At 48.2% G+C, this 25,119-nt stretch overlaps 1 protein-coding gene across 1 annotated transcript in view; it reads right to left on the bottom strand.

Moving 5' to 3' along the window:
• AK4 (adenylate kinase 4) overlaps window positions 1-25,119 on the bottom strand; it is a 116,595-nt gene that overhangs the window by 72,731 nt on the left and 18,745 nt on the right. Inside the window, exon 3 of the mRNA XM_063939172.1 lies at window positions 1,799-1,918. Coding sequence (XP_063795242.1) covers window positions 1,799-1,918 — 120 coding nt within the window. The remainder of the gene's footprint in view (window positions 1-1,798; window positions 1,919-25,119) is intronic.

Raw genomic sequence — 25,119 nt, forward strand, 5'->3', positions numbered from 1 at the left:
TGCAGTTTCTTGTCTGGAGATTCCCAAGCTTTTTCACATAACTCGTTCAGCTCATGTGAGGGGGGAAAAAAAGTTCTCAGTTTTCTTTCCCTTATACATGTGTACCCGCGTGTCAGGGACAGGGGTTCCTCTGTGATCTGCAAAACATCTTTGATTGCAATAATCATATATCGAATACATTTAGCCACCTTTGGCTGTAATTTTGCATCATCATATTCAACACTGGAGTCAGAATCCGTGTCGGTATCTGTGTCAACTATTTGGGATAGTGGGCGCTTTTGGGACCCCGAAGGTCCCTGCGACATAGGTACGGGCATTGGTTGACTCCCTGACTGTTCCCTAGCTTCAGCTTTATCCAATCTTTTGTGCAATAAATTTACATTGGCACTTAAAACATTCCACATATCCATCCAGTCAGGTGTCGGCGCCGTCGACGGCGACACCACATTCATTTGCTCCTCCTTCTCCCTCGAAAAGCCTTCTATCTCAGACATGTCGACACACACGTACCGACACACCACACACTCAGGGAACCCTCTTATCCGAGGACAATTCCTCCACAAGGCCCTTAGGAGAGACAGAGAGAGTATGCCAGCACACACCCAGCGCTATAATAGCCCAGGACAAAAACACAATATATATGTTTACCCAGATAGCGCTTTTATATTCAATGCGCCAATTATGTGCCCCCCCTCTACTTTAAAACCCTCTTGTCACCGTGATCTAAGCAGGGGAGAGTCCGGGGAGCTTCCTCTCAGCGGTGCTGTGGAGAAAAAATGGCGCTGGTGAGTGCTGAGGGAGAAGCCCCGCCCCCTCGGCGGCAGGCTTCTGTTCCGCTCTAAAATACAAAACTTTGGCGGGGGCTCGTAGGTATATACAGTGGCCAGCTGTATATACCCATCTTTTGCCAGGAGAGGTTTATTTGCTGCCCAGGGAGCCCCCCACGCGCCCTGCGCCCTTACAGTGACAGAGTATGTGAGGGGAATGGGAGCAATGGCGCACAGCTGCAGTGCTGTGCGTTACCTCAGTGAAGAACAGTGAAGTCTTCTGCCGCCTCTGATGTCTTCTAACTTCTCATACTCACGTGGCTTCTACCTTCAGGCTCTGTGAGGAGGACGGCGGCGCGGCTCCGGGCCGGACGGCGAGGATGAGACCTGCGTACCGATCCCTCTGGAGCTAATGGTGTCCAGTAGCCTAAGAAGCAGAGCCTAGGTCTGCTTCTCTCCCCTCAGTCCCACGATGCAGGGAGTCTGTTGCCAGCAGAGCTCCCTGAAAATAAAAAACCTAACAAAATACTTTCTATCAGAAACTCAGGAGAGCTCCTGAAAAGCACCCAGTCTCCACTGGGCACAGTAATCAACTGAGGTTTGGAGGAGGGGCATAGAGGGAGGAGCCAGTGCACACCCAAATCCTAAAGTCTTTCTTAAAGTGCCCATGTCTTCTGCGGCACCCGTCTATCCCCATGGTCCTTACGGAGTCCCCAGCATCCTCTAGGACGTAAGGGAAACTCCCATTTTTCAAAAAACCTGCAACATGGCAGTTAGGAGCTGATTGGCTGGTACTTTATCTCCATCCACTGTATTTCCATTTAAGGCGTAGTAAATAGGCACGAAGGCAAAATATTCAAAAAACAAAAAGGAGGTGGCAAAGTGATCTTGAAACCCAGGCTCCCACTGGCAATGCATTGGCGCTTGTGATGCTAGTAAAAATGCTGGTGAAACGCGCCACGTGTACAGTATGACATCTTTCACAACTACAAGCGGCGGAAAGAGGACTATGGAATAAAGTGTAAATTTACCATCGAGAAGCCAGCTGTGTGTCGTCTTCTTCTCTAGGTCCGAGAGCATGACGCGGGTGATGAGGGCATCGGGGACCGGGAGACTCTGCTGCATGTATTTCTTGGCCAAAACCCCATCCTCTGTGGGCAAAGAAAAAATAAATTCATGAATTCACTTTCATTTATGTTACAAAGAAGAACACAAAATGAAAACAATATAAAGCCGATAATCTCAGAAGTGGTGGTGTGTAAACAACAAGAATAATAATACAATAATAATCTGTTGTATAACCGGAGAGCAGGTGGCGTATAATAAGAACGCCTCTGTAATGTGTTCATTTAGCTAGGAAAACAATCTTTCTACACTTGAGCCCATAAATCTTCGGGATACGGTCGTTAGGTCGACCACTGAAGGTCGCCATTGCTAATAGGTCGACATGGGCGTTAGGTCAACAGGTAAAAAGGTCAACATGAGTTATTCACATTTTTGAAGATTTTTGGATTTTTTTCATACTTAACGATACACGTGGACTACGATTGGAACAGTAACCTGTGCCGAGCGCAGCGGTAGCGGAGCGAGACACCTTGCCCGAAGCATGGCGAGCGAAGCGAGTCATGCGAGGGGACACGGTGCACTGATTGGGGTTCCCCGTCACTTTACGGAGAAAAGGACACCAAACACAGTAAAAAAAAAAAAAAAAATCATGTCGACATTTTCACCTGTCGACTTAATGCCCGTGTCGACCTATTGCCTGTCGATCTAACAGCATTGTCGACCTTCAGTGGTCGACCTAATGACTGTCGACCTAAGTTGGGTCGACCCAACAACCCATATCCTATATCTTCTGACAGTAGACTTTGGGTGGAATTCAAATGTTTGAAAAGTCAGTTGGGACTGGGAGTCTGTTTTTTCCTATCTAATAGACAGACACCCAACCGACTTTTCACACATTTGAATCTCCCCCTTTATCTGTACGTGAATTTGGAACGAGAGAGAGAGAAACAGACTCCGGAAATGTATATCTCATACAATCCGCAGATCCTCTGCAATCAGGAACAATGCGCAGCGAGAACAGGTGTAAATTACGCTAAATTCATTTAAAATAGGAAGCTTGCAGGATGACATCATCAAGTAACTTTCTGTGCATGTACCGATTAGCAGTAAACCGGTCGCCATAGGGCGTACGAACGGAGAAGTGGCTGAGCCCCTGATTGGCTGAAGGAGAAGAAAAAACAACGGCTGAAATAGGGTGTCAAGGAATTTTCTTTTTGTTGTTATTATAACTGACTTTTATAATTACTGTTCACACCAGGCAGGGAAGGGATTAACCCATGAGTGCCCACTGCCACATGTACGTGCAGGAAATGTTGTTCCAGGCAGCCCTGGATCAAACGAATCTGCAGGATCCACACAAATGTTTTCTGTATCTGCTTGGAAGAAACCGTGGAAAACGCAGCTACAGAAGAATGTCAGACATGGATGCTCCAGCTAGGGAGCACACTGCGGCCAGACTGCGAGATTCCGGTTTGATTTGGATGCATAGCGCAGTACAGGTGCCTGTGAGATACTGATAAGAGGGGAAATAACATGTAACGGGAGCCAGACTGAAACTGAATAACCTCAAACAACACATCCCAGCATGCTCTGCCACGATTTTAGCAGTCCCTAATATCTTTTGCAGGGCATGCTCTCTGCGCAAGGAAAGGGGAATGGGGCAGTCAGGGGGATGTAGTTAGCGCACACATGATAACGTCTTATCCACAACAAGTACAATGGTGGTACTCCAAATGGATTATCGCCACAATATGCGCAGTAAGTGCCGTCCACCCCTATCCGTACACCTGGGATCACAGCCGTCACCATTACCAGTGCGTAATGGCTTGTACCATACCTGTACCTGGTGCAAAAATATCCTTCTGAGAACTGACAGAATTACACGGAAACACAAAAACACAACAGGCCGCAATCCAGCCGACACTGCCTACATCCAAATATCCCGCAACCCAGTGGTGCCCCTTTATTTGCAAGTGGAGATGCAACTGTGTAAATGTTCCGCAGCACGCATAATGCGAAACTATGCAGAGATAGGACACCAATAATGACCAGCGTTCAGCTCGGAACGTGCCCAGAAAGTTCTATTTAAATCTATTCAGTTAGGAATCTGTAAGATTGATCTACTGGGTAAGTAAGATCCCATTTTGGTTACCAAAAGAAAAACCCACATTCAGCTTCTGTTGGATTCGTGCGGCTCTTTTAGGAAACAACTGAAACAGAAATGCAGCAAGAACAGCAGGGAGAAGACTTCCACACAGGTGTAGATTGGGAACCTGAGTTTTTGGCTTTACAGGTGTATAATATCCTTGTTAGAGTAATTGTGTTTTTGTTTTTTGGGGGGATTAGATCAATTTATAGACCATCGGGGCAAGATGAGGAATTGGGTAGATTATAGACGGTGGAAATCAATGAAAGGTAATGTGGTAACTACGGGAGATTTCAGTGAAGCGATAAAATATATATATAGCTTTATACAGTATGCATTTTTACTTGCGACAATCAGTGTGCACATACTGTATACGCCCTGAACAGTCAGGAGCTTTGAAGTGACGCATTATACGACAGTTTACTATTTCAATTGGAAAATAAGTGTAAAAACCAGAAAGTACATGATTGTTTTGTGAGAAGGAATTAACATGGGGGAACGAGGCTGAGGAAACCCTTCGCAGCTCACTGTCTTCCTGCATAAGTAGAACTGATCATATCTGCTTGTCTGAGCTGCCATACAGATATGTCCGAATACCCCTAGCGTTTATACCCCATATGGAGTAGGACGCCAGTCGCGACTGAACCACAAGAGGAGGGGTAGTGTGCAGTCTTTTTCTTTAAAATGTAAGTATGTATCTTATTCGCATAGCAGACGCAGCAAAACTCCACTCACAGTGTACCAGAGAAACCGAACTGCGACTTTAACAGCACCGGAATGGTTTTTTAATACGTGCAACATCGCAGATGAAGCACAACGGATCTTGGCGTGGTGAAAAGCTACAGCCGCTGCATCATAGGACTTTGGGGGTAATTCAGAGTTGATTGCAGCAGCAAATCTGTTAGCAGTTGGACAAAACCATGTGCACTGCAGGGGGGGGGTGGTAGATGTAACATGTGCAAAGAGAGTTAGATTTGGGTGGGTTATATTGTTTCTGTGCAGGGTAAATACTGGCTGCTTTATTTTTACACTGCAATTTAGATTACAGTTTGAACACACCCCACCCAAATCTAACTCTCTCTGCACATGTTACATCTGCCCCACCTGCAGGGCACATGGTTTTGCCCAACTGCTAACAACTTTGCTGCTGCGATCAACTCAGAATTAGGTCCTTTGTATACAGATGTACAAATGTCTCACATCAAATTAATCAATGCAGTCTAGCCAATTAGTTCTGTTGCTTCCAGTTGTGTTTGGCAAATAAGATGCACGCTTTGAGCAAGTAAGACACTCGGCGCGGCCACGTTGGCAGGGACCTGTAGCGCGGAAAGGGGCTGCTTCTGTAATAAAGTCTTCCAGCTCTCATCCTAGCCCACTGTCCTATCATCCTCCGTCTTTCTCTTGTCTGTCTGTCCCTCCCCCTTTAGAGTGCAAGCTCTCACAACCAGGGTCCTCTTCCCTAATGCGCTTTTCCTTCCCTCGCTTACACCCCCTCCCCCAATTGCTAACAGCGGCACCAAACCTTTGGGCTCAGCCAGCGCCGCTTTTGTGGGTGTGATGGCTGCACATGCTACAATGATTACCTAGCTCGTATCCAATGACAATTATTAGTAGAATGACAAATTTAAGAAAGAGTTTAAATAATTGCAGCGGAGATATTTCTGTGTTTCAGATTAGTTACATGGTGCAATCATCAAGCATACCAAACATGTATCTCGATGGATCTCGGTTAGTGGTGAAGAAGAGATGTGTGACAGATGGCGCGATAAGCAAAGGGTCGGAGAGCACTCAGCGTGCACCAAATATTCTCACAGAGGAAACGCTGACAATTATTTTGCAACACTGAGAAACTCTCCCCGGCAGAATGAGAAGTGGATGGATAGCACCAAGCACGTCTCTGGTCAGAACGTAGCAATGAGTCATTTACTGGTAACTGCAGGAAACGCTGTTTTATCGGTATCCGGTCTCTAGGTCGACAGTCATTAGGTCGACCACTTTTGGTTGACATGGAAAATGGTTGACATGAGTTTTCCACTTTAAAAAAAAAATAATTGCACTTTTTCATACTTTACGATCCACGTGGACTACGATTGGGAATAGTAACCTGTGCAGAGCGCATGGCGAGGGAAGCAAGGGCATTAATTGGGATTCCCGGTCACTTTACGAAGAAAACGACACCAAAAAAATTACCGTGACGACCTATTTCATTGTTGACCAATAGTGGTCAACCTAATGACTGTCGACCGTATGATCCACACCCATTTTATCACCTTCAATACTTTCAGCTAAAGGACAACTTTGCTTTAAAGAATTTTCTCCCAATAAGTTCCCATTCTCCAGACCCCAACAGACCAAGCTGCTGCCACCACTGGCGTTTCTCCGGGATAACAGCTGGGAGACGTCTGCAAGCAGCGGTAGCGCAGGTCTGTAGCGCAAATGCTGTTTCATTACAAGTTCCCATTTATGCAGAACTGTCCCTGTGTTTTTGTTTTATGGCTTTGTAGGGGACAAAGAGGTCTGTTCATGAAGCAGTGAAAAGTGTGGAGAAGTGAGCCAGTGGAAAAGTTACCCATGGCAACCAATCAGCATTAATATAACATTTATAATTTGCATACTATACAATTGTACAGAGCAGCTGATTGGTTGCCATGGGCAACTTCTCCACAGGCTCACTTCTCCACTCTTTTCACTGCTTTATGAATAGACCCCATAAATTGCAAATGCAGCGCTGACGCGTTAGTGTGCACTGGCAGGAAACTGTCCATTCATTCCTATTTATAATGCGCTTTTCAGGCATTTATTAGTGGCAAAACAAAACAAAAAAAACAAACATACACAGATATCAGGTTTAAACAAGCCCTTAAACTTGCCGTGGTGCCAGCCCTGGAGATATGATCAGCTGGGAGAGTAATTATAGTGGGTGCACCATAGAGAACAAAAAGTGCGACTTGCCAAAGCGCTCTTGAATATGTATTTATACGTTACAGTATCATCGTGATGAATGGTTTATCTTTGCCCTGGATGCATCTATTACAATTCTGTGTGTAAATGCAAGTGTGCAGATGCAGATTTTTATTTTACATTTTTTTTTCTTATTAATGCTGAGCTTTATGAGATGGGGTTGTGGCGACATCACTGCGATTCCAGGTACTCTGATGCTCTTTACTGCATAAACAGTACTGCGCAAAGCACGGGTTGGCCGGTGTTATCAACCGCGGTCAGGAGCTGGGGGCTGCACGAGAGGTGTATTTAATTCTGCTATTGATCATTTTGCATTAGAGGGTTAAATTACCGGGATATACAGATGTGTCCACTTACCCCTATGCTCAAATCACAACCAAAAAAACTAATTTAGCGCACCACCAACTTTGCAACTAAGATGCACCAAAACACTACTCATAGATACCTAGAAGCCAAAAAGCGGACAGAGGGCCCGATTCAGAGTTGTACAGTTATGCAGCTGCAAGTGCCATTTTCTCCGCAACGCAACTGCAGATAACAGCAAGTGAAGCTGCCGCCCACAAATGGCGCCCACTGGAGCTACCGCAACTCGTTCCCAACTACGTACGCTTTCGCGGCCTATACAGAAGAACAAGGACCATCAGGCTTAAGGGTATACCTATGGCTACGTAGACTGGAACCGGCAGTAGTCACACAAGCGCCATGTTCTTGTACGTTACAGCTTGCAGCTGACGTCAGATACGCGAAAACGGCCAGAACATGGCTGCGTTTTAACAACCACTCCCTGCTAACACCCTCAAACGGTAACTTCATGTTAATCACTGTGCAAAGGAGTCCTCATTGTGTGCAGGTACGCAGCAGCACCTGGACGCAAGTGCAATGTGAACGCAGCACAGGCGCAGTCCGCCGATAATCAATCATTTCCGTGGAACATCGGATTTGCGTACCTCTCTGAATCAGGCCCTAAGTTGCAAAAATTGAGAAACAAGATGCAAACCAGAGAAATTAGTGCACAGGCTAGGCTAAAAAAAGCAAAAGAAAGGTCGGGCGGGAGTGACCCTGCACTATTTATTGTTAAGCTGAATCTGCAATTTTATACTAATTCCTTTGCGATAGAAAAACAATCCTAAATACCTAGTATACTATGGGCCTAGCTCATGATTGTAAGGAATTGCACAGCTGCAAAGAAGCGGCTCTGCAATTCCATGTCATTAACATTTAAATGCAGCAGGAGGCGTCTGAAGGAGATAGACGCCTCTTGTTAGCATTAGCGAGGATCCGAGTGATGAGTCTGTAGTAGATAGACGCCTCCTGTTAGCATTAGCGAGGATCCGAGTGATGAGTCTGTAGTAGATAGACGCCTCCTGTTAGCATTAGCGAGGATCCGAGTGATGTGTCTGTAGGAGATAGACGCCTCCTGTTAGCATTAGCGAGGATCCGAGTGATGTGTCTGTAGGAGATAGACGCCTCCTGTTAGCATTAGCGAGGATCCGAGTGATGTGTCTGTAGGAGATAGACGCCTCTTGTTAGCATTAGCAAGGATCCGAGTGATGCGTCTGTAGGAGATAGACGCCTCCTGTTAGCATTAGCGAGGATCCGAGTGATGAGTCTGTAGGAGATAGACGCCTCCTGTTAGCATTAGCGAGGATCCGAGTGATGAGTCTGTAGGAGATAGACGCCTCCTGTTAGCATTATCGAGGATCCGAGTGATGTGTCTGTAGGAGATAGACGCCTCTTGTTAGCATTAGCGAGGATCTGAGTGATGCGTCTGTAGGATATAGACGCCTTCTGTTAGCATTAGTGAGGATCTGAGTGATGCGTCTGTAGGAGATAGACGCCTCCTGTTAGCATTAGCGAGGATCCGAGTGATGAGTCTGTAGTAGATAGACGCCTCCTGTTAGCATTAGCGAGGATCCGAGTGATGAGTCTGTAGTAGATAGACGCCTCCTGTTAGCATTAGCGAGGATCCGAGTGATGTGTCTGTAGGAGATAGACGCCTCTTGTTAGCATTAGTGAGGATCCGAGTGATGCGTCTGTAGGAGATAGACGCCTCCTGTTAGCAATAGCGAGGATCCGAGTGATGCGTCTGTAGGAGATGGATCCTCGCTAATGCTAACAAGAGGCATCCGAGTGATGCGTCTGTAGGAGATAGACGCCTCCTGTTAGCATTAGTGAGGATCTGAGTGATGCGTCTGTAGGAGATAGACGCCTCCTGTTAGCATTAGCGAGGATCCGAGTGATGTGTCTGTAGGAGATAGACGCCTCCTGTTAGCATTAGCGAGGATCCGAGTGATGTGTCTGTAGGAGATAGACGCCTCCTGTTAGCATTATCGAGGATCCGAGTGATGCGTCTGTTTGAGATAGACGCCTCTTGTTAGCATTAGCAAGGATCTGAGTGATGCGTCTGTAGGAGATAGACGCCTCTTGTTAGCATTAGCAAGGATCCGAGTGATGCGTCTGTAGGAGATAGACGCCTCTTGTTAGCATTAGCAAGGATCCGAGTGATGCGTCTGTAGGATATAGACGCCTTCTGTTAGCATTAGTGAGGATCTGAGTGATGCGTCTGTAGGAGATAGACGCCTCTTGTTAGCATTAGCGAGGATCTGAGTGATGCGTCTGTAGGATATAGACGCCTTCTGTTAGCATTAGTGAGGATCTGAGTGATGCGTCTGTAGGAGATAGACGCCTCCTGTTAGCATTATCGAGGATCCGAGTGATGCGTCTGTAGGAGATAGACGCCTCCTGTTAGCATTAGCGAGGATCCGAGTGATGTGTCTGTAGGAGATAGACGCCTCTTGTTAGCATTAGTGAGGATCCGAGTGATGCGTCTGTAGGAGATAGACGCCTCCTGTTAGCAATAGCGAGGATCCGAGTGATGCGTCTGTAGGAGATGGATCCTCGCTAATGCTAACAAGAGGCATCCGAGTGATGCGTCTGTAGGAGATAGACGCCTCCTGTTAGCATTAGTGAGGATCTGAGTGATGCGTCTGTAGGAGATAAACGCCTCCTGTTAGCATTAGTGAGGATCCGAGTCATGCGTCTGTAGGAGATAGACGCCTCCTGTTAGCATTAGCGAGGATCCGAGTGATGAGTCTGTAGGAGATTGATCCTCGATAATGCTAACAGGAGGCGTCTGAGTGATGCGTCAGTAGGAGATGGAGGCCTCCTGTTAGCATTATCGAGGATCCGAGTGATGTGTCTGTAGGAGATAGACGCCTCCTGTTAGCAATAGCGAGGATCCGAGTCATGCGTCTGTAGGAGATAGACGCCTCTTGTTAGCATTAGCAAGGATCCGAGTGATGCGTCAGTAGGAGATGGAGGCCTCCTGTTAGCATTAGCGAGGATCCGAGTGATGAGTCTGTAGTAGATAGACTCCTCCTGTTAGCATTAGCGAGGATCCGAGTGATGAGTCTGTAGTAGATAGACGCCTCCTGTTAGCATTAGCGAGGATCCGAGTGATGTGTCTGTAGGAGATAGACGCCTCCTGTTAGCATTAGCGAGGATCCGAGTGATGTGTCTGTAGGAGATAGACGCCTCCTGTTAGCATTAGCGAGGATCCGAGTGATGTGTCTGTAGGAGATAGACGCCTCCTGTTAGCATTATCGAGGATCCGAGTGATGCGTCTGTAGGAGATAGACGCCTCTTGTTAGCATTAGCGAGGATCTGAGTGATGCGTCTGTAGGAGATAGACGCCTCTTGTTAGCATTAGCAAGGATCTGAGTGATGCGTCTGTAGGAGATAGACGCCTCTTGTTAGCATTAGCAAGGATCTGAGTGATGCGTCTGTAGGAGATAGACGCCTCTTGTTAGCATTAGCAAGGATCCGAGTGATGCGTCTGTAGGATATAGACGCCTTCTGTTAGCATTAGTGAGGATCTGAGTGATGCGTCTGTAGGAGATAGACGCCTCTTGTTAGCATTAGCGAGGATCTGAGTGATGCGTCTGTAGGATATAGACGCCTTCTGTTAGCATTAGTGAGGATCTGAGTGATGCGTCTGTAGGAGATAGACGCCTCCTGTTAGCATTATCGAGGATCCGAGTGATGCGTCTGTAGGAGATAGACGCCTCTTGTTAGCATTAGCGAGGATCTGAGTGATGCGTCTGTAGGAGATAGACGCCTCTTGTTAGCATTAGCAAGGATCTGAGTGATGCGTCTGTAGGAGATAGACGCCTCTTGTTAGCATTAGCAAGGATCTGAGTGATGCGTCTGTAGGAGATAGACGCCTCTTGTTAGCATTAGCAAGGATCCGAGTGATGCGTCTGTAGGATATAGACGCCTTCTGTTAGCATTAGTGAGGATCTGAGTGATGCGTCTGTAGGAGATAGACGCCTCTTGTTAGCATTAGCGAGGATCTGAGTGATGCGTCTGTAGGATATAGACGCCTTCTGTTAGCATTAGTGAGGATCTGAGTGATGCGTCTGTAGGAGATAGACGCCTCCTGTTAGCATTAGCGAGGATCCGAGTGATGAGTCTGTAGGAGATAGACGCCTCTTGTTAGCATTAGCGAGGATCTGAGTGATGCGTCTGTAGGAGATAGACGCCTCTTGTTAGCATTAGCAAGGATCTGAGTGATGCGTCTGTAGGAGATAGACGCCTCTTGTTAGCATTAGCAAGGATCTGAGTGATGCGTCTGTAGGAGATAGACGCCTCTTGTTAGCATTAGCAAGGATCCGAGTGATGCGTCTGTAGGATATAGACGCCTTCTGTTAGCATTAGTGAGGATCTGAGTGATGCGTCTGTAGGAGATAGACGCCTCTTGTTAGCATTAGCGAGGATCTGAGTGATGCGTCTGTAGGATATAGACGCCTTCTGTTAGCATTAGTGAGGATCTGAGTGATGCGTCTGTAGGAGATAGACGCCTCCTGTTAGCATTAGCGAGGATCCGAGTGATGAGTCTGTAGTAGATAGACGCCTCCTGTTCGCATTAGCGAGGATCCGAGTGATGTGTCTGTAGGAGATAGACGCCTCTTGTTAGCATTAGTGAGGATCCGAGTGATGCGTCTGTAGGAGATAGACGCCTCCTGTTAGCAATAGCGAGGATCCGAGTGATGCGTCTGTAGGAGATGGATCCTCGCTAATGCTAACAAGAGGCATCTGAGTGATGCGTCTGTAGGAGATAGACGCCTCCTGTTAGCATTAGTGAGGATCTGAGTGATGCGTCTGTAGGAGATAGACGCCTCTTGTTAGCATTAGTGAGGATCCGAGTCATGCGTCTGTAGGAGATAGACGCCTCCTGTTAGCATTATCGAGGATCAGAGTGATGCGTCAGTAGGAGATGGAGGCCTCCTGTTAGCATTATCGAGGATCCGAGTGATGCGTCTGTAGGAGATAGACGCCTCTTGTTAGCATTAGTGAGGATCCGAGTGATGCGTCTGTAGGAGATAGACGCCTCCTGTTAGCAATAGCGAGGATCCGAGTGATGTGTCTGTAGGAGATAGACTCCTCCTGTTAGCATTATCGAGGATCCGAGTGATATGTCTGTAGGAGATAGACGCCTCTTGTTAGCATTAGCGAGGATCTGAGTGATGCGTCTGTAGGAGATAGACGCCTCTTGTTAGCATTAGCGAGGATCTGAGTGATGCGTCTGTAGGAGATAGACGCCTCTTGTTAGCATTAGTGAGGATCCGAGTGATGCGTCTGTAGGAGATAGACGCCTCCTGTTAGCAATAGCGAGGATCCGAGTGATGCGTCTGTAGGAGATGGATCCTCGCTAATGCTAACAAGAGGCATCCGAGTGATGCGTCTGTAGGAGATAGACGCCTCCTGTTAGCATTAGTGAGGATCTGAGTGATGCGTCTGTAGGAGATAGACGCCTCCTGTTAGCATTAGTGAGGATCCGAGTCATGCGTCTGTAGGAGATAGACGCCTCCTGTTAGCATTAGCGAGGATCCGAGTGATGAGTCTGTAGGAGATTGATCCTCGATAATGCTAACAGGAGGCGTCTGAGTGATGCGTCAGTAGGAGATGGAGGCCTCCTGTTAGCATTATCGAGGATCCGAGTGATGCGTCTGTAGGAGATAGACGCCTCCTGTTAGCAATAGCGAGGATCCGAGTCATGCGTCTGTAGGAGATAGACGCCTCCTGTTAGCATTAGTGAGGATCCGAGTGATGTGTCTGTAGGAGATAGACGCCTCCTGTTAGCATTATCGAGGATCCGAGTGATGCGTCTGTAGGAGATAGACGCCTCCTGTTAGCATTAGTGAGGATCTGAGTGATGCGTCTGTAGGAGATAGACGCCTCCTGTTAGCATTAGTGAGGATCCGAGTGATGCGTCTGTAGGAGATAGACGCCTCTTGTTAGCATTAGCGAGGATCCGAGTGATGCGTCTGTAGGAGATAGACGCCTCTTGTTAGCATTAGCAAGGATCTGAGTGATGCGTCTGTAGGAGAAAGACGCCTCTTGTTAGCATTAGCAAGGATCCGAGTGATGCGTCTGTAGGAGATAGACGCCTCTTGTTAGCATTAGCAAGGATCCGAGTGATGCGTCTGTAGGAGATAGACGCCTCCTGTTAGCATTATCGAGGATCCGAGTGATGCGTCTGTAGGAGATAGACGCCTCTTGTTAGCATTAGCGAGGATCTGAGTGATGCGTCTGTAGGAGAAAGACGCCTCTTGTTAGCATTAGCAAGGATCTGAGTGATGCTTCTGTAGGAGATGGAGGCCTCCTGTTAGCATTAGCGAGGATCCGAGTGATGAGTCTGTAGTAGATAGACGCCTCCTGTTAGCATTAGCGAGGATCCGAGTGATGAGTCTGTAGTAGATAGACGCCTCCTGTTAGCATTATCGAGGATCCGAGTGATGTGTCTGTAGGAGATAGACGCCTCTTGATAGCATTAGCGAGAATCCGAGTGATGTGTCTGTAGGATATAGACGCCTTCTGTTAGCATTAGTGAGGATCTGAGTGATGCGTCTGTAGGAGATAGACGCCTCTTGTTAGCATTAGCAAGGATCCGAGTGATGCGTCAGTAGGAGATGGAGGCCTCCTGTTAGCATTAGCGAGGATCCGAGTGATGAGTCTGTAGGAGATTGATCCTCGATAATGCTAACAGGAGGCGTCTGAGTGATGCGTCAGTAGGAGATGGAGGCCTCCTGTTAGCATTATCGAGGATCCGAGTGATGCGTCTGTAGGAGATAGACGCCTCTTGTTAGCATTAGTGAGGATCCGAGTGATGCGTCTGTAGGAGATAGACGCCTCCTGTTAGCAATAGCGAGGATCCGAGTCATGCGTCTGTAGGAGATAGACGCCTCCTGTTAGCATTAGTGAGGATCTGAGTGATGCGTCTGTAGGAGATAGACGCCTCTTGTTAGCATTAGCGAGGATCCGAGTCATGCGTCTGTAGGAGATAGACGCCTCCTGTTAGCATTAGCGAGGATCCGAGTGATGAGTCTGTAGGAGATAGACGCCTCCTGTTAGCATTATCGAGGATCAGAGTGATGCGTCAGTAGGAGATGGAGGCCTCTTGTTAGCATTATCGAGGATCCGAGTGATGCGTCTGTAGGAGATAGACGCCTCTTGTTAGCATTAGCGAGGATCCGAGTGATGCGTCTGTAGGAGATAGACGCCTCTTGTTAGCATTAGCAAGGATCTGAGTGATGCGTCTGTAGGAGAAAGACGCCTCTTGTTAGCATTAGCAAGGATCCGAGTGATGCGTCTGTAGGAGATAGACGCCTCTTGTTAGCATTAGCAAGGATCCGAGTGATGCGTCTGTAGGAGATAGACGCCTCCTGTTAGCATTATCGAGGATCCGAGTGATGCGTCTGTAGGAGATAGACGCCTCTTGTTAGCATTAGCGAGGATCTGAGTGATGCGTCTGTAGGAGAAAGACGCCTCTTGTTAGCATTAGCAAGGATCTGAGTGATGCTTCTGTAGGAGATGGAGGCCTCCTGTTAGCATTAGCGAGGATCCGAGTGATGAGTCTGTAGTAGATAGACGCCTCCTGTTAGCATTAGCGAGGATCCGAGTGATGAGTCTGTAGTAGATAGACGCCTCCTGTTAGCATTATCGAGGATCCGAGTGATGTGTCTGTAGGAGATAGACGCCTCTTGATAGCATTAGCGAGAATCCGAGTGATGTGTCTGTAGGATATAGACGCCTTCTGTTAGCATTAGTGAGGATCTGAGTGATGCGTCTGTAGGAGATAGACGCCTCTTGTTAGCATTAGCAAGGATCCGAGTGATGCGTCAGTAGGAGATGGAGGCCTCCTGTTAGCATTAGCGAGGATCCGAGTGATGAGTCTGTAGTAGATAGACGCCTCCTGTTAGCATTAGCGAGGATCCGAGTGATGAGTCTGTAGTAGATAGACGCCTCCTGTTAGCATTATCGAGGATCCGAGTGATGTGTCTGTAGGAGATAGACGCCTCTTGTTAGCATTAGCGAGAATCCGAGTGATGTGTCTGTAGGATATAGACGCCTTCTGTTAGCATTAGTGAGGATCTGAGTGATGCGTCTGTAGGAGATAGACGCCTCTTGTTAGCATTAGCGAGGATCCGAGTGATGCGTCTGTAGGATATAGACGCCTTCTGTTAGCATTAGTGAGGATCTGAGTGATGCGTCTGTAGGAGATAGACGCCTCCTGTTAGCATTAGCGAGGATCTGAGTGATGCGTCTGTAGGATATAGACGCCTTCTGTTAGCATTAGTGAGGATCTGAGTGATGCGTCTGTAGGAGATAGACGCCTCTTGTTAGCATTAGTGAGGATCCGAGTGATGCGTCTGTAGGAGATAGACGCCTCCTGTTAGCAATAGCGAGGATCCGAGTGATGCGTCTGTAGGAGATGGATCCTCGCTAATGCTAACAAGAGGCATCTGAGTGATGCGTCTGTAGGAGATAGACGCCTCCTGTTAGCATTAGTGAGGATCTGAGTGATGCGTCTGTAGGAGATAGACGCCTCTTGTTAGCATTAGCGAGGATCCGAGTCATGCGTCTGTAGGAGATAGACGCCTCCTGTTAGCATTAGCGAGGATCCGAGTGATGAGTCTGTAGGAGATAGACGCCTCCTGTTAGCATTATCGAGGATCAGAGTGATGCGTCAGTAGGAGATGGAGGCCTCCTGTTAGCATTATCGAGGATCCGAGTGATGCGTCTGTAGGAAATAGACGCCTCCTGTTAGCATTATCGAGGATCCGAGTGATGCGTCTGTAGGAGATAGACGCCTCTTGTTAGCATTAGTGAGGATCTGAGTGATGCGTCTGTAGGAGATAGACGCCTCCTGTTAGCAATAGCGAGGATCCGAGTGATGCGTCTGTAGGAGATAGACGCCTCCTGTTAGCAATAGCGAGGATCCGAGTGATGTGTCTGTAGGAGATAGACTCCTCCTGTTAGCAATAGCGAGGATCCGAGTGATGTGTCTGTAGGAGATAGACGCCTCCTGTTAGCATTAGTGAGGATCCGAGTGATGTGTCTGTAGGAGATAGACGCCTCCTGTTAGCATTAGCGAGGATCCGAGTGATGAGTCTGTAGGAGATTGATCCTCGATAATGCTAACAGGAGGCGTCTGAGTGATGCGTCAGTAGGAGATGGAGGCCTCCTGTTAGCATTATCGAGGATCCGAGTGATGCGTCTGTAGGAGATAGACGCCTCTTGTTAGCATTAGTGAGGATCCGAGTGATGCGTCTGTAGGAGATAGACGCCTCCTGTTAGCAATAGCGAGGATCCGAGTCATGCGTCTGTAGGAGATAGACGCCTCCTGTTAGCATTAGTGAGGATCCGAGTGATGTGTCTGTAGGAGATAGACGCCTCCTGTTAGCATTATCGAGGATCCGAGTGATGCGTCTGTAGGAGATAGACGCCTCCTGTTAGCATTAGTGAGGATCTGAGTGATGCGTCTGTAGGAGATAGACGCCTCTTGTTAGCATTAGCGAGGATCCGAGTCATGCGTCTGTAGGAGATAGACGCCTCCTGTTAGCATTAGCGAGGATCTGAGTGATGAGTCTGTAGGAGATAGACGCCTCCTGTTAGCATTAGCGAGGATCCGAGTGATGAGTCTGTAGGAGATAGACGCCTCCTGTTAGCATTATCGAGGATCAGAGTGATGCGTCAGTAGGAGATAGACGCCTCTTGTTAGCATTAGCGAGGATCTGAGTGATGCGTCTGTAGGATATAGACGCCTCTTGTTAGCATTAGTGAGGATCTGAGTGATGCGTCTGTAGGAGATAGACGCCTCCTGTTAGCAATAGCGAGGATCCGAGTGATGCGTCTGTAGGAGATGGATCCTCGCTAATGCTAACAAGAGGCATCTGAGTGATGCGTCTGTAGGAGATAGACGCCTCCTGTTAGCATTAGCGAGGATCCGAGTGATGTGTCTGTAGGAGATAGACGCCTCCTGTTAGCATTAGTGAGGATCCGAGTGATGCGTCTGTAGGAGATAGACGCCTCCTGTTAGCAATAGCGAGGATCCGAGTGATGCGTCTGTAGGAGATAGACTCCTCCTGTTAGCGTTAGTGAGGATCCGAGTGATGTGTCTGACAACACAAACCCTGGACCCGTCACGCCCCCGTTTTGAAGCACCATTCTGCACCTGCTGCCCCGCCCTGCACCAAACATCTTATTTGTACATAAAACAGGCCCAAAATGTAAATTTAGGGCTCAATTCAATGAACTTGCCACTGCACAAGAGCGGGGTGAGTTGCCATTGCAACGTTGTGTCACCGCCGGCAACAGCATCGTATTTTGCAACAGATCCGTGTATTTTTGCATGCGGGTTGCAAACAAAAATCCACTAACTCGGCAGTACTGTAAGTGCAGCATACAGCTGGACTGACTCGCACGCTTGAGTAAATTGCAGCTAATTGGACTGTCCTCACAGATGCAAAATTGAGAGAAAAAAAAAAGTTGCAACATTCAGGAACAAATGCGCAGTACGGGAATTGTGCAAAGCATGTCGCTCCATATGGAGCTAATAGAATAGGTGTTCGCGGACACATCTGTACGCCTCGATTTAAAAAAGAAGAAAGAAAAAAAGTCTAGGGGCTAGCAAAATCCCTGAACTATTTAACAATTTCCCTTTGTATAAATCTGCAATTCCAAATATTTCCAGTTCTTTATATAGCACAGAACAACTAAGATGAGCGTGAGTGACCTTTCCTAAGGACCTCTCCAAAATCAGATCCCACAGGAGCCTCTAGAGATTTAGAAAGGACATTAAAGGGGCCATTACATTTAAATCATCAGTTGATGCAATCAGAAAAATTGTAATAGTCACAAACATGTATGGAGAAGTTTCCATGTGATGGCAGAGTGTGGAATGTTGGGAATTATACTGTATTTGATCTTATTAGGTAGCAGAGTGCAGGAATAATCTAATAGTTGTGTAACTGAAGTTTGTACATTCACGGTACACATCAAACACACAATGCACAAATAGACACACACTTACAAATCTCGCAGCACAAAAGCCTCTCTGTCACTTCGCTACTTCTGTGCAAATAAACAGAATTACTGGCAATCACACAGACCCGCGAGCCGGGACGACCAGTGCTATTCAGCAAAGACAGAAAGGCCAGTATTTTCCAGACAAGGTGGTAAGACCCGGCTCAGGGCAAACGCAGGATTCCTAGAGTGAGGTTTCCCGATGGATGATTTTAGAGAGTGCGGTCAGCTTATGAAGACAGCAGAAATAGCATGTACCAAGCTATACAGTACGGCTCATACAAAGTCCAGTGTATGTAATATTTCAGATATACTAAAGCCATTCAATCAACAGTGGGACCAGCCCATCAGCGCTGAATGTTTTTTTATTTATAGATGTGAGCACCATTCCACAGTCCACAGTCCCTCACTCCGTGGAGCATTGGAGCAACTCTGGGTGTCTGTGGAAGCACCAGAAGAACAGAGCGCCGTCCCTGGACAAATATGCACACATTGTTCTCCTGACACACCGGATACTGCATGATATACAGTAATAAAATTATAGATGGCCTATAGCAGTTGTTTACAAACTCAGGCATGGGGGGGGTTCCAGGCAACTGGAACCCCCTCCCCTGTGTCTGCCTATGTGACGGGGGACGTTTAATGGCACACTTTGCATCCAAATGCAAGAATGAGGTTCTGTTTTATGGAACGATATTAATATTAGCTAAACGATGTGTAAATGGAGCATTTATGGGGGGGTTCCTCTTTCCTTCACTGTGTACCTCCCGGATGTGCTCAAGATCGTGTCTCTTCCCAGAAGCTTATTGCAGTTTGCACCTACACGTTGCATTTTCATGGTCCAATGTAATAAAAAATAAGAATTTACTCACCGGTAATTCTATTTCTCGTAGTCCGTAGTGGATGCTGGGAACTCCGTAAGGACCATGGGGAATAGCGGGCTCCGAAGGAGGCTGGGCACTCTAGAAAGATTTACGACTACCTGGTGTGCACTGGCTCCTCCCACTATGACCCTCCTCCAAGCCTCAGTTAGGACACTGTGCCCGGACGAGCAGACATAATAAGGAAGGATTTAGAATCCCGGGTAAGACTCTTACCAGCCACACCAATCACACCGTACAACTCGTGGCACTATATCCAGTTTGACAGTATGAAAACAACTGAGCCTCTCAACAGATGGCTCAACAATAACCCTTTAGTTAACAATAACTATTTACAAGTATTGCAGACAATCCGCACTTGGGATGGGCGCCCAGCATCCACTACGGACTACGAGAAATAGAATTACCGGTGAGTAAATTCTTATTTTCTCTAACGTCCTAGTGGATGCTGGGAACTCCGTAAGGACCATGGGGATCATACCAAAGCTCCCAAACGGGCGGGAGAGTGCGGATGACTCTGCAGCACCGAATGAGAGAACTCCAGGTCCTCCTCAGCCAGGGTATCAAATTTGTAGAATTTTGCAAACGTGTTTGCCCCTGACCAAGTAGCTGCTCGGCAAAGTTGTAAAGCCGAGACCCCTCGGGCAGCCGCCCAAGATGAGCCCACCTTCCTTATGGAATGGGCATTTACAGATTTTGGCTGTGGTATGCCTGCCACAGAATATGCAAGCTGAATTGTACTACAAATCCAGCGAGCCATAGACTGCTTAGAAGCAGGAGCACCCAGCTTGTTGGGTGCATACAGGATAAACAGCGAGTCAGAGTTTCTGACTCCAGCCGTCCTGGAAACATATATTTTCAGGGCCCTGACAACGTCTAGCAACTTGGAGTCCTCCAATTGACTAGTAGCCGCCGGCACCACAATAGGCTGGTTCAGGTGAAACGCTGACACCACCTTAGGAAGAAATTGGGGACGAGTCCTCAATTCTGCCCTATCCATATGGAAAATCAGATAAGGGCTTTTACATGATAAAGCCGCCAATTCTGACACTCGCCTGGCTGAAGCCAAGGCCAATAACATTACCACTTTCCACGTGAGATATTTTAGATCCACGGTTTTTAGTGGCTCAAACCAATGTGATTTTAAGAGAACTCAACACCACGTTGAGATCCCAAGGTGCCACAGGGGGCACAAACGGGGGCTGAATATGCAGCACTCCTTTCACAATGCCTGAACTTCAGGTACTGAAGCCAATTCTTTTTGAAAGAAAATCGACAGAGCCGAGATCTGTACTTTAATGGAGCCTAGACTTAGGCCCATATTCACTCCTGCTTGCAGGAAATGTAGAAATCGACCTAGTGGAAATTCCTCTGTTGGGGCCTTTTTGGCCTCGCACCATGCAACATATTCCCGCCACATGCGGTGATAATGCTTTGCCGTAACATCTTTCCTGGCTTTAATAAGCGCAGGAATGACTTCTTCCGGAATACCCTTTTCCTTCAGGATCCGGCGCTCAATCGCCATGCCGTCAAACGCAACCGCGGTAAGTCTTGGAACAGACAGGGCCCCTGCTGAAGCAGGTCCTGTCTGAGCGGCAGAGGCCATGGGTCCTCTGATATCATTTCCTGAAGTTCCGGGTACCAAGCCCTTCTTGGCCAATCCGGAACCACGAGTATCGTTCTTACTCCTCGCCATCTTATTATTCTCAGTACCTTTGGTATGAGAGGCAGAGTAGGGAACACATAAACCGACTGGTACACCCACGGTGTCACTAGAGCGTCCACAGCTATCGCCTGAGGGTCCCTTGACCTGGCGCAATATCTCTTTAGCTTTTTGTTGAGGCGGGACGCCATCATGTCCACCTGTGGCCTTTCCCAACGGTTTACCAACAGCAGGAAGACTTCTGGATGAAGTCCCCACTCTCCCGGGTGTAGGTCGTGTCTGCTGAGGAAGTCTGCTTCCCAGTTGTCCACTCCCGGAATGAACACTGCTGACAGTGCTAGTACGTGATTTTCCGCCCATCGGAGAATCCTTGTGGCTTCTGCCATTGCCATCCTGCTTCTTGTGCCGCCCTGTCGGGTCACATGGGCGGCTGCCGTGATGTTGTCTGACTGTATCAGTACCGGCTGGTTTTGAAGCAGGGGTCTTGCCTGACTTAGGGCATTGTAAATGGCCCTCAGTTCCAGAATTTATATGTAGGGAAGTCTCCTGACTTGACCATAGGCCCTGGAAGTTTCTTCCCTGTGTGACTGCTCCCCAGCCTTGAAGGCTGGCATCCGTGGTCACCAGGACCCAGTCCTGTATGCCGAAACTGCGGCCCTCTAGAAGATGAGCACCCTGCATCCACCACAGTAGAGACACCCTGGTCCTTGGAGACAGGGTTATCATTTGATGCATTTGAAGATGCGATCCCGACCACTTATCTAAGAGGTCTCACGGGAAGGTCCTCGCATGGAACCTGCCGAATGGAATTGCTTCGTATGAAGCCACCATTTTTCCCAGGACTCGTGTGCAACGATGCACCGATACCCTTTTTGGTTTTAGGAGGTCTCTGACTAGAGATGACAGCTCCTTGGCTTTCTCCTGCGGGAGAAACACTTTTTTCTGTTCTGTGTCCAAAATCATCCCCAGGAACAGTAAGCGAGTGGAAGGAACCAGCTGTGACTTTGGAATGTTCAGAATCCAGCCATGCTGTTGTAGCACCTCCTGAGATAGTGCTACTCCGACCAGTAACTGCTCCCTGGACCTTGCCTTTATAAGGAGATCATCCAAGTATGGGATAAATAAAAACTCCCTTTTTTGAAGGAGTATCATCATTTCTGCCATTACCTTGGTAAACACCCTCGGTGCCGTGGACAGTCCAAACGGTAGTGTCTGAAATTGGTAATGGCAATCCTGTACCACAATCTGAGGTACTCCTGGTGAGGAAGGTAAATAGGGACATGCAGGTAAGCATCCTTGATGTCCAGGGATACCCTGTAATCCCCCTCGTCCAGGCTTGCAATAACCGCCCTGAGCGATTCCATCTTGAACTTTGTTATGTAAGTGTTCAAGGATTTCCATTTTAAAATGGGTCTCACCGAACCGGCTGGTTTCGGTACCACAAACAGTGTGGAATAGTAACCCCGTCCTTGTTGAAGTAGGGGCACCTTGACTATCACCTGCTGGGAATACAGCTTGTGAATTGCCTCTAGCACAGCCTCCCTGCCTGAGGGAGTTGTCGGCAAGGCAGATTTGAGTAAACGGCGGGGGGGAGACGCCTCGACTTCCAGCTTGTACCCCTGAGATACTACTTGAATGATCCAGGGATCCACCTGTGAGCGAGCCCACTGATAGCTGAAATTTTTGAGGCGGCCCCCCACCGTACCTGGCTACGCCTGTGGAGCCCCCGCGTCATGCGGTGGACTCAGAGAAAGCAGGGGAAGAATTTTGATTCTGGGGACTGGCTGCTGGTGCAGCTTTTTCCCTCTTCCCTCGTTTGACCCGCCTGCTTTTTTGAAGCCGAAAGGACTGTACCTGATAATACAGTGCGTTTCTTAGGCTGTGAGGAAACCTGAGGTAAAATATTTTCATCCCAGCTGTTGCTGTGGATACGAGGTCCCAGAGACCATCCCCAACCAATTCCTCACCCTTATAAGGCTCTATGTGCCTTTTAAAGTCAGCATCACCTGTCCAGTGTCGGGTCTCCAATACCCTCCTGACAGAATGGACATTGCAATAATTCAGGATGCCAGCCGGCAAAATATTCCTCTGTGCATCCCTCATATATAAGACGACGTCTTATGTTCGCAAAATAGTATCCCTGTTTGAAAGGGGTACAGACCACGCTGCAGCAGTCTGCAGGTCTCAGTCTAGTACCTGAGTGTGTAATTACAGACTTCAGGATAGCCTCCTGCTATTTATCAGCAGGTACCTTCAAAGTGGCCGTATCCTAAGACGGCAGTGCCACCTTGACAAACGTGTGAGCGCCTTATCCACCCTAGGGGATATCTCCCAGCGTAACTTATCCTCTGGCGGGAAAGGGTACGCCATCAGTAACTTGTTAGAAATTACCAGTTTCTTATCGGGGAAACCCACGCTTTTTCACACTTCATTCACTCATTTGATGGGGGAACAAAACACTGCCTGCTTTTTCTCCCCACACATAAAACCCTTTGTTTTTAGTGGTACTTGGGTTAATGTCAGAAATGTGTAACACATTTTATATTGCCGGGATCATGTAACGGATGTTCCTAGTGGATTGTGTATATGTCTCAACCTCGTCGACACTGGAGTCAGACTCCGTGTCGACATCTGTGTCTGCCATCTGAGGGAGCGTTGATGGCCTTTGAGACGTCTGGGCAGGCGCGGGCTGAGAAGCCGGCTGTCCCATAGCTGTTACGTCATCCAGCCTTTTATGTAAGGAGTTGACACTGTCGGTTAATACCTTCCACCTATCCATCCACTCTGGTGTCGGCCCACAGGGGCGACATCTCATTTATCGGCATCTGCTCCGCCTCCACGTAAGTCTCCTCATCAAACATGTCGACACAGCCGTACCGACACACCGCACACACACAAGGAATGCTCCAATGAGGACAGGACCCACAAAAGCCCTTTGGGGGGACAGAGTGAGAGTATGCCAGCACACACCAGAGCGCTATATAATGCAGCGACTAACTGAGTTATGTCCCCTATAGCTGCTTTTATATAATTTATACTGCGCCTAAATTTAGTGCCCCCCCCTCTCTGTTTTAACCCTGTTCTGTAGACTGCAGGGGAGAGCCAGGGAGCTTCCCTCCAACGGAGCTGTGAGGGAAAAATGGCGCCAGTGTGCTGAAGAGATAGGCTCCGCCCCTTTTTCGCTGACTTTTCTCCCGCATTTTTATGGAATCTGGCAGGGGTTAATATACATCCATATAGCCCTGGGGGTTATATGTGATGTATTTTTGCCAGCCAAGGTGTTTATATTGCTGCTCAGGGCGCCCCCCCCCCCCAGCGCCCTGCACCCATCAGTGACCGGAGTGTGTGGTGTGCATGAGGAGCAATGGCGCACAGCTGCAGTGCTGTGCGCTACCTTGGTGAAGACTGATGTCTTCTGCCGCCGTTTTTCTGGACCTCTTCTTGCTTCTGGCTCTGTAAGGGGGACGGCGGCGCGGCTCCGGGACCGAACACCAAGGACTGGGCCTGCGGTCGATCCCTCTGGAGCTAATGGTGTCCAGTAGCCTAAGAAGCCCAATCCGGCTGCAAGCAGGCGAGTTCGCTTCTTCTCCCCTTAGTCCCTCGCTGCAGTGAGCCTGTTGCCAGCAGGTCTCACTGAAAATAATAAACCTAAGACTATCTTTCTTTCTAAGGGCTCAGGAGAGCCCCTAGTGTGCATCCAACCTCGGCCGGGCACAAGATCTAACTGAGGCTTGGAGGAGGGTCATAGTGGGAGGAGCCAGTGCACACCAGGTAGTCATAAATCTTTCTAGAGTGCCCAGCCTCCTTCGGAGCCCGCTATTCCCCATGGTCCTTACGGAGTTCCCAGCATCCACTAGGACGTTAGAGAAACATTCTGATGCACAAAGTGACACGTAATAAGACCAATGTCACCGATGAGTTTCAGACAGAAAGGCGCTGATGCAGATTTGCACCCAAGACCGTTCTGCGGATGTAACTTGCGGTTATTAGTACTACGTATGCATATCAGGCGACTATCTGCTTGCAGCTGAGCAGACCTAACTGGGTAGCAATGGGGCGTTCGCACGTAGGCCAGGCTTAGAGAGTCCGCGCTGGGGGAGAGTAAATGGAAACGCGGGATGTACGCGGTCGCCCATAACCAAAGAGCCGCCTGATTTCAGCCAGATCTCTTACACCAAGTACATGGCTGGTGCAACTGCGCGCTGGAAATTATGGCGGCTATGAGACCACGCATGTAGGGAAATACAGCAGCAAATGCGTACAACGGTG

This window comes from Pseudophryne corroboree, chromosome 9, assembly GCF_028390025.1.
Source record: "Pseudophryne corroboree isolate aPseCor3 chromosome 9, aPseCor3.hap2, whole genome shotgun sequence".
In the NCBI taxonomy this organism is placed as follows: domain Eukaryota; kingdom Metazoa; phylum Chordata; class Amphibia; order Anura; family Myobatrachidae; genus Pseudophryne; species Pseudophryne corroboree.